The 10,450-nt window shown below is 36.3% G+C and overlaps 1 protein-coding gene across 1 annotated transcript; it reads left to right on the top strand.

The window, feature by feature from the left end:
• Window positions 1–1,317: 1,317 nt before the first annotated feature.
• On the top strand, window positions 1,318–9,613 carry Dusp12 (dual specificity phosphatase 12). The gene is made up of 6 exons (XM_027922504.2): window positions 1,318–2,753; window positions 4,195–4,308; window positions 4,398–4,516; window positions 4,895–4,991; window positions 5,862–6,048; window positions 9,213–9,613. The coding sequence occupies exons 1-6, from the start codon at window positions 2,413–2,415 to the stop codon at window positions 9,372–9,374; spliced, it is 1,020 nt and encodes a 339-aa protein (XP_027778305.1). The 5' UTR covers window positions 1,318–2,412; the 3' UTR covers window positions 9,375–9,613.
• The last annotated feature ends 837 nt before the right edge of the window (window positions 9,614–10,450 follow it).

Below are 10,450 nucleotides of genomic sequence, written 5' to 3'. Positions count from 1 at the left end.
TCGACTACCATTCTATTTTTCCCTCCCATGATTTTGACTGCTCTAGATATATCAAGAGTGGAATCATATAATATATATCCTTTTGTGATTGATTTACTTTATGTTCTCAAAGTTCATTTACAATATGGTATATGACAGGATTTCCCTCTTTTCGTTAGCCTGAATAATACTCCATTGTGTGTGTGTGTGTGTGTGTGTGTGTGTATCCCATTTTCTTTATCCATTCATCACTTCTTCAACATTTTGATTGTTTCTATCTTTGGCTATTGTGAACAATGTGGCAATGAATATAAACATACAAATATCTCTTCGAGATTCTATTTTTCAATTCTTTTGGATGTAAATGCAGATGTAGGATTGCTGAGTCATATCATCACTCCATTTTCAATTTTTTCAGGTATTTCCATACTGCCTTCTATACTGGCTGCACCATTTAACATTCCTACCAGCAATGCATAAAAGTACCAATTTCTCCATGTCCCTGTCGAACTCTCCCATTTTCTGGTTTATTTGTTTAAAAAATACTAGTCATGCTAGTGGGTGTGAGATATCTCATTGTGGTTTTTATATGCATTTCTCTAATGGTTAGTGATATTGAACATCTTTTCATATGCTTGCTGGGCATTTGTTAGAAAAATGTCTATTCAGATCTCTTGAACATTTTCTTTCTTTTTTAAAAAATTGGGTTACTTGCTTTTTTCTGTTGTTTTTTTGAGTTTTTTTTATATGTTCAGAATACCAACTCTATCAGATAAATACTTTGCAATTATTTTGTCCCTTTCCATTGGTTTCCTTTTCATTCCATTGTTTCCTTTGATGTGCAAAAAATTTTAAGTTTAATGTAGTCCCAATTATCTATTTTTGCTTTTGTTGCCATAGTTTTGATATCATATCCAAGAAATCATTGCTAAATCCCATGCCATGAAGCCTTCCTCCTATGTTTTCTTCTAGGAATTATATATCTTTTGGCCTTGAAAATCCATCTTGAGGTTGTTGTTGTTTTTTTTTTTTTTAATATGGTAAAAGGTAAAAGTCTAACTTCTTTCTTTTGCATATGGTTATCAGTTTTCCCAGCACTGTTTGTTGAGGAGACTATCCCCATTGTGTGGTCTTGGCACCTTTAGATCATTTGATTATATATGTGTTAAAGTTTGTTTTTGGGCTCTCTATCCAGTTCTTTTGGTCTGTATGTATGTCTGTCTTTGTGCCAGTACCATAACTGCTACTTGACCAATTACAGCTTTTTTTTTTTTTCTGCTGTGACTAAAGGACTGGCCCAGTACAATTATAGAGGGAAAAAGGTTTATTTGAGGGCTCATGAATTTTTAGTCCATGGAAGGCTGGCTCCATTCCTCAGGAATCCAGGTGAGGCTAAACATCATGGCAGGAGAGTATGGCAGAGGGAAGCAGCTCATATCATGGTGATCAGAAGACTTGGCAGGCGCCTCTCTTCATACACAAATATATATATACCAAAGCCACCTCTAATTCCCATCTCCTCCAGTCCATCCTACCACTTTAGTTACCACTCAGTTAATCCCTATCAGGGTATTAATTTACTGTTCGGGTTAAGACTGTTACAACCCAATCATTTCTCCTCTGAACCTTCTTGCATTGTCTCACACGTGAGATTTTGGGGGATACCTCACATCCAAACCTTAACACTTTCCTAGAAGAAGATTCATTAAGCCAAAGAATCATCCCTGCTTTCTGATGGCTTCCAGTCTAGAGCAAAACCCTGCTTTCTTAAATCCTCTGCAGAATCACCTAATAAAAAGCCCAAATCCTACAATAGGATCTCTGTAGCATCTCTGACAAAGACACCCTGAAATTCTCCATAGTTCATAGTCCAATAATAAAACCAACTTAATTTGTGCTTCTTTATAGTCTTTGACTAAGAGCTCTGACAAAAACACGAGATTGATATCTTCAAAATATACATAATAATAAACACGATTTACACCCCAATCAAAATCAAAATTTCGGAGGATAGGAATAATCACAAGAGGAGAAATACAAGTGGCTTCTTAAACATTGAAAAAAACGTTTTATTACAAATGCATGAAAGGATGCTGCTGATTAAGTTGATGGGTCCTTCACTAAAAATTTGAATTCAGTTGCCTCTGCTGCCCCTTCCCTGTTAGTCTCAAGACAAACAGCCTGAGATTACCCTGTATTTGGGGAAGGTTGTCCTTTACAATACGCTCGGATGGTAGGAGAACAGGGGTCACGGGGCTGCTTCTGAAAGGAGCACCGGCTCAGCTGGAGCTTAAGTCTACAAGCGGACTGTGGGCACGGTCCTCCGACCGAGCCGCCGAGTTGCGGGCGCAGCTGGGCCTCGGGGGAAGGACGTTCTAGCCGGCCGGTTACTCGGTGGTAGGGCTTCCAGCCGCCTGGCTTCTGGGCGCCGCCATGTTGGCAGAGGAGGGCTCGAGCCATGGCTGCGGGAGCGGGATTCCGCACGCGAGCGGAACCAGCTCAGCCCGGGAGATGCTGGAAGTGCGGCCTGGGCTGTACCTGGGTGGGGCGGCGGCAGTCGCAGAGCCGGATCATTTAAAGGAGGCCGGCATCTCTGCCGTGTTGACGGTGGACTCAGAACCTGGTTTCAAGGAGGGGGTTGGGTTCGAAGGTCTACGGAGCCTCTTCGTGCCAGCCCTGGACAAACCCGAGACCGACTTGCTCAGCCATCTGGATCGGTGCGTGGCCTTCATCAGCCAGGCCCGCTCGGAGGGCCGTGCGGTGTTGGTGCACTGGTAAGTCATCTCGTCGGTAGGGGAAGGGTGCCCCGCCTCACTTTAGCCCCATCACCCCTTTTCACAGAGGTCTCCAGGAGAGGCGAGGGGCTGTCATTCCACAACAACCTTGTCCCATTCCCTCCCGTAGACTTGTGTCTCAAAAAGAGGAAGGATCTGGATGGAAATGGGCCCCTGATTCATGTTTTGGTTGGTTCATTTTGCAGCCACCAAGTTTTATTTTGTTTTGGAGGGCGGGGATCATCAGATAAATGGCAGAGTCCTTACACCTTAAAGGGTTTACAGTTCTGCAGTACAGGTTAGACGCCCACCCGAGTGATTGTAAGGCAAACCAGACCGCAAACCAGACGTACCAGTTCCGAACGGTGTTACACCTTTGTTCTCCATCCTAAGGGTCACTCACAATCTGTAACAAAAGACTGGTTAACCAGAGAAGAGCATAACAGATTTACTTAATTAAAATATAAATGACATGGAGCCTTCAGAAATGAAGATCCAAAGACTGAGGGAAAACTTCATTTTTTAAAAAATGCTTGGATTCAATTAAGAATAAACATCCATGTAGAAAAGAAATTGGACAAAAGGGGTATGACTTACTGTAATAGACTGAGAGGAGAAATCCACCAAGGCCTGTATTTGGATTTTTTTTGGTCTCTCTCTCTGGCAGTCCTTTCTCTGAGGTATTGGGCAGGACCCCTTCTGGAAGGAAGGTCTTATGATCTATCACATAAGGTAGGTCAAAGAGGTTTTTTTGTTGTTGATTTGCTGGCGTGGAACCCAGGGTCTTTGGCATAGAAGGCAAGTGCTGTACCATTAAGCACACCCCCAGCCCCAAGAGCAGATTATTTTTGATGCTTTGTTTGGAGTGAGGGAGGATGGTTGATAAAGGGGAAAATTGGTTAGGATCTAAAGGATCCTTGGGCCCTGCCTAGAAGATTGATGGAGTAATGTTGCAACAAAGAAAAAAAATATAGAGAATCTTGATAGGTATTTGGAAATCCCTGAGTAGTCTTGTTTGGCGTAATTGAAGTGTAGTAGCAGTAGTTTGAATTTATTGAGCACTTACTGTGTGCCAGCACTTCTAATTATTTATATAAAGGACCCAAGTAGTGATGATATTGGAAGAAATCTGGTACCTGATCTGAATTGTAAAGAGCAAAGGAGCATGGATTTGTGCATGAGTAATTACCAAAGCTTTTAAAATTAGGGTAATTATTTTTGAATAAGTAATACATTCATATGGTTCAGAATTCTGAAGGAATAAGGAAATAAAAAAATTCTTCTGTACATTGGTAGTATTTCAGAGTCAATGGGTTTATTTCAATATAAGTAGACATGAAGTTACAACCTGAATTTAACCATCAATAGGGGGCTGGGCTTTGTCTTTTTTTTTTTTTAATTGTTGCTATTTGCTATTTTATTTTGAAGGTCTCTTTTTCAGCCATGCAGGCATCAGTCGAAGTGTTGCTATAGTGACTGCTTTTTTGATGAAGACTGACCATCTTACCTTTGAAAAAGCCTATGAAAATCTACAGACTCTCAAACCTGAAGCTAAGTGAGTTTTTTGTTATAGTAATAATTCTGCTTTTGTGATGTAGTTTCACGTAAAGAAAGTTGAACTTTTTTATTTATTTGTCATCACAGGATGAATGAGGGGTTTGAATATCAACTGAAATTATACCAGGCAATGGGATATGAAGTGGATACCTCTAGTGCAATTTATAAGCAGTATCGCTTACAAAAGGTTACAGAGAAGTATCCAGGTAAATAATAATTGCTAATATACATTGGATTCTTTTCAGATGTCATTTACTTGGACACAAATGCATTATTTCACATTTCCAGCAATCTTGCAAGCAGGTACTGTTGTTTTCTTTTAAAACTATGTTTTGCTAGTAATAACTTATGCAAGGCCCATGGTTAATAAATGTCAAGTCTGAGATTTGAATTTAGGCAGTTCTGTCTAACCACCAACAGTCTTTCTCATGTACTCTCTCACCCCATCCTGATTTCCCAACACTGTTTGTTTTTAAAATTTCTGTGTTTTGCCCTTGTTGCCTCTATTTGACCTTACTTAAATTTTGTCTGAAAATGCAGAGTTGATTTTGACAGATGGATCCATTTTTAATTTTGTCGTATAGAACTGCAAAATTTACCTCAAGAACTCTTTGCTGTTGACCCAACTACCATTTCACAAGGATTAAAAGATGAAGTTCTCTACAAATGTAGAAAATGCAGGTAAAATATTTTGTATGCTCTGGGAATTTGTCTTAGTAGCTAAAAAGTACTTAAAGTTTTATTTTCTAATAAAATAGGAAGAATTTGTCTAATTGAAACTATATATTTCTGATTCAAATCTGCTTTCAAAAGGATATAATTTTATCTCGGTACGGTGGCATAGGCCTGTAATTCCAGAGGCCAGGGAGGCTGAGACAGGAGGATCGAGGAGAGTTCAAAGCCAGCCTCAGCAACGGTGAGGCGCTAAAGGAACTCAGTGAGACCCTGTCTCTAAATAAAATAAAAAGTAGGGCTGGGGATGTGGCTCAAATCTTTTTTTTTTTTTTTTTTTTTGGTACTAGGGATTGAATTCAGGGGCACTTGACCACTGAGTCACATCCCCAACCCTTTTTTGTATTTTCTTTAGAGACAGGGTCTCACTGAGTTGCTTAGTGCCTTGCTTTGGCTGAGGCTGGCTTTGAACTCGCAATCCTCCTGTCTCAGCCTCCAGAGCTGCTGGAATTACAGGTGTGCACCACTGCAACCGGCAGGATATAACTTCTTAAAAGTAAAAGTAGAGCTGGAATGTAGCTCAGTGCTAAAGTGTTTGCCTTGTTTCATAAAGCCCTGGGTTCTATCCCCAGTTCCAAAAAAAAAAAAAAAAGACAAAAAAAAGAACCCCACCTCCCAATAAATAAATAAATAATAAGATGGGAGGGAACCAACCTTAAAAAAAAGTAGAAGTAAAATAATCATATTGTAGGAGCTCTTGAAAGTTTAAGTAGCATCATCAGTGTTATATTATTTTGTCCTCTAAGAAATACTGCACATTTCAACTATTTTTTCATAATTTTGGAAGTCATTAATGTTTTTCTTTCTTTGGGGTTGCAGGCGATCCTTATTTCGAAGTTCTAGCATTTTGGATCATAACGAAGGAAGTAGGCCTGTAGCCTTTGCCCACAAGAGAATGACACCATCTTGCATGCTTGCCACAGGGAATCAGGCTCAATGTACATCTTATTTCATTGAACCTGTACAGTGGATGGAATCTACTTTGTTGGGAGTGATGGATGGGCAGGTGAGAACACACTTTATTTTCTATAGTTTCATTGTATCATTTATATTGTGTTCATTTTGGCATTTTTAGCCATATTTTAACCAGTGTTTTACTCCATCTTAATGCCTTTCTTTCTGTACCTTTCTAGTGTAGGTAAGGCTATCAAAAATAAAGTTGTTTATTTATTTTTGATGCTGGGAATTGAACCCAAGCCTTGTTCATGCTCAACATGCACTCTACCACTGAGTCATAGCCCCCAAATAAAGTATTTTTAAAATACCAGCTGATCTGAAATAATGAAACATATGTGAGAACCACTGGTTTAAATTATTAGATTCCTTTTAAGGCTATTTTTAAAAATTTCTCCAAATATAAAGCTAATGTTATTTATTTTGTAAACTGTCTAGAATATATGTGACACAATTTGTAACAATTAGGGTAAGTCAGGATTTTAAAATTAGGTTTAAAATTTCTTTTTCTGTTGGGTTCATCTATTTTCTCTAATTTTTCAATTTAGTGTGTTTGCTATGAGGTTCTTTTTCGCTTCGTGTTAAACAGTGCAACTCCTGAACATTCTTTGGCAGCCATATTTCTCCTTTGTTATTCTAAAGGTTATCCTGAATGATTATAGTATTTTTGTGTGTATGTGTACACTTTGTACCACTGAGTTACAACCCAGCCCCATGTAATAATCTTAATGAATTTGAAAGGTGTATGGTTTTTATAAAAGTTCGAAAGAATTTGTGTAACAGCTATTTTGTGAAAGCCTTCCCTAAAACATGGTAACCTTTTTTTTTTTTTTTTTAAAAAAAAGCTTTATTAGGGTATAACTCATATACCATACAATTTACCTTTTTAAAGTGTATAATAGTTTTTACTATGTTTAGAGAGTTTTTTCAACCATCACCATTCTCATTACCCTCAAAATAATGTACCTATTTACAATCACTTCTCTTTTTTTTTTTTCATTTATTAATTTTTTTTTCAGTTGTAGATGGATAACAATACCTTTATTTTATTTTATTTTTGTGTGGTGCTGAGGATTGAACCCAATGCTTCACATGTGCTGGGCAAGTGCTCTATCACTGAGCCATAACCCCAGCCCCTCACTTCCTGTTCTTGATTGTATTATTTGCACTGGTTGGATTTTTTTAGTTTTTTTTCTCTTTTTTTAGTGTATATTTATTAATGTATTATAGTTATATTTAATAGTAGGGTTCATTTTGACATTCATAAACACATTTAACATGGGATTTTTTTTAGTTTTAATGAAATCCAAATTTTCTTTTTCTCTTTTGTACTTTTGGCTTGCTCCTTTAGCCTGAAAAACATACATACAGATAAAGACATTTTTTTTGTTTTTTTTAATCAATAATGATTTCCTTTTTATTTTAGTTTTATTGATTTTTTTAAAACTACATGACAGCGGAATGCATTACAATTCTTATTACACATATAGAATACAATTTTTCATATCTTTGTATTTAGAGTATGTTCATGGCAATTCATGCCTTTATACATGTACTTTTTTTTTTTTGCATTACAATTCTTTTTTTTTTTTAATATTTATTTTTTAGTTGTAGTTGGACACAATACCTTTGGTTTTATTTATTTATTTTTATGTGCTGCTGAGGATCGAACCCAGGGCCTAACACATGCTAGGTGAGCACTCTACCACTGAGCCACAACTCCAGCCCCCATTATAATTCTTTTACACATATATACCACAATTTTACAGATAGACATTTTTATGAAAGGTTATAAATCACATTTGTGTATACTTTTTTGTATACATATTTGAATTTGCTCTAGAATATATACCTGGCAATAGATTTCTGACTTGAAAACTGTGTCCATTTAAAATATTAGAAATATTGCAGGCTATCATTCAAAATGCCCATACAAACTTGCTTTTCAATAAGTGAATGCACCTACCCATTTCTTCATACTCTTGGCATGATATTATAAAATTGGTAAAGTTTTATTATTCTGTAGGATGAAAAATGTCAATACTAAAATGTTTATTTTGAATTTTTATAACTACTACACAGGACCAATATCTTTATGTATTTACCAGGTATTTGTACTTTTTTCCTGTAAATTGTTTCCCTATCCTTGACCTATTTTTTTGTAATTTTGTCTTTTTCTTACTGGTTTGTTGGAGCTCTGTATATACTCTTACAGAATGCTTTATCTAATATACAGCAGTTGTTTTATTCAGTCTGTTGCTTATCTCAACTTTATGGTATATTTTGTCATATTAAAACTTATGTAATCAAATCTGTCAATTTTTTTCACTTATAGTTTGAGTTTTATGTCTAGATTTTCTGTAGCTCAAGATTTAAAATAAGAATCCTTATATCATACTATGCATAAATTAAAGCACTAAACAATAACAACAACAACAACAATGCTCTGACCACATTAGAGAAACTATAATTGACTTGTTAAGAATTTTTGGATTTTTTTGTTTTAGTGGAACATTAACTTGTATTTAAATAGTCAGAAATCTGACTTGTATGGTGTCCATATCAATTAGTAATAGAACATGAGAATCCTAACAGGTTTTTCTGTCCTTTAGCCAAGATGTTTTTATTTGCAATCTTAAATCGCAAATTGGTTAAAAGCCATATATGTCACATCCATAATTTCCTAATGACCAGATGGATTTCAAGTTCAAAGCCAGCGTCAGAAACTAAGCAAAGCCCTAAGCAACTTAGTAAGACCCTGACTCAAAATAAAAAAATAAAAGGGGCTAGGGATGTGGCTCAGTGGTTAAGTGCCCCTAGGTTTAATCTCTTGTACTAAAAACAACAGCAACAAAAAACTTCTTATCGAGTCTAAAGCTTCTTCCTTCAACCTGAAATTCATCTGTTTGTCCTTAGTACAAAATACCTTTTATGCTTCAAAGCCCCCCTCAGCAAAAGCAAGGCACTAAGCAACTCAGTGAGACCCTATCTCTAAATAAAATACAAGATAGGGTTGGGGATATGGCTCAGTGGTCCAGTGCCCCTGAATTCAGTTCCTGGTACTACCCTTCTCCCCCACAAAAAAGCCTTTTATGCAATAATTTCACTCTTTGAAGATATGAACCGTGTCTTATCTATTTCTATTTATTGAATTGCCAAAGGTATTTATTTAATATAAAAATGAATGAATGAAGTAACACATTTGCTTTATTTCAGCTTCTTTGCCCAAAATGCAGTGCCAAGTTGGGATCCTTTAATTGGTATGGTGAACAGTGCTCATGTGGTAGATGGATAACACCTGCCTTTCAAATACATAAGAATAGAGTGGATGAAATGAAAATGCTGCCAGTTTTGGGATCACAAACAAGAAAATTATGAACTTGCTTGGAAAGAAATTTGTTGGTGATATGTGCCACCCTTGCTTATTATCATTCATGGCAGTTTTTAGGCCAGTATTTCATTTGGAATGTGAGAAGATAAAATCACTTGATGTAACATGGAAACTATACTTTGTTAGCTTATTACATGACATAGGTGGAATACTTTACATGGAAATCAAAGCTTTTTAATCATGGAAATTTTATTTGACTTGATATTAAAGTCTTTTGTAACCTGGATATGTTCTTTGTTTCATATAGAATTTATTTATTTATATACTTATTTAGTGGTGCTGAAGATCAACTCCAGGGCCTTGTACATGCTAGATAAGTACTCTATTACTGAGCTACATCCTCAGCACCTCATATATTTTAAAAATTTCTGATTTGGGGTATGTTGGTTATATGATCTTAAGGTCTGGATGGACAAAATTATGTATAAAATTTAAGAACTGATATGTTCACATAGATACACTGTTATTTCCAGTAATGTAAAGTAGGTATATTTGGACGTATTTTGAAAAGTATTTCTTTTTCTTTTAATGGATGATATTAGTAAACCTACCTCCTGAGTAGCTAGGTGGGTGCCACTGCGCCTCGCTCCCTAGTCCTTTTTATATTTTATTTTTTTATTTTGAGACAGGATCTCACCCAGGCTGTCTTCAAACTTAACAATCCGCCTGCCTCGGCTTTCTGAGAACCTGGAATTATATATGTGTGCTATTGAACCTTACTAGCAATTATTTTTTTTAGCCCAGCATGTTTGAATACTGGAAAAAGTAACCTGTTGTCTAGGTTAGCTTTTTAATCTGATCTCTAGAAACTAGAATTTATTTTACTCATTATTAATTTTTAAAATTGGACTTAACTAGATATTTGAACATTTACATGAAATCAGAAAGAATCTGTGCTTATAAGATATTTTCTTTATTTACGGTCTAAAACATTCTGCTTAAACTGGTTATGGTGGTGCACACCTGTAATCCCAGAGACTTGGGAGGCTGAGATAGGAAGATCACAAGTTTGAGGCCAACCTGGGTAACTTAGTGGACCCTGTATCATAATAAAAAATTGGGT

Source organism: Marmota flaviventris, chromosome 10 (genome assembly GCF_047511675.1).
Source record: "Marmota flaviventris isolate mMarFla1 chromosome 10, mMarFla1.hap1, whole genome shotgun sequence".
Taxonomy (NCBI): Eukaryota; Metazoa; Chordata; class Mammalia; order Rodentia; family Sciuridae; genus Marmota; species Marmota flaviventris.
Note: the sequence above shows the minus strand (reverse complement) of the source record. Positions and strands in the feature narration are given on the sequence as shown.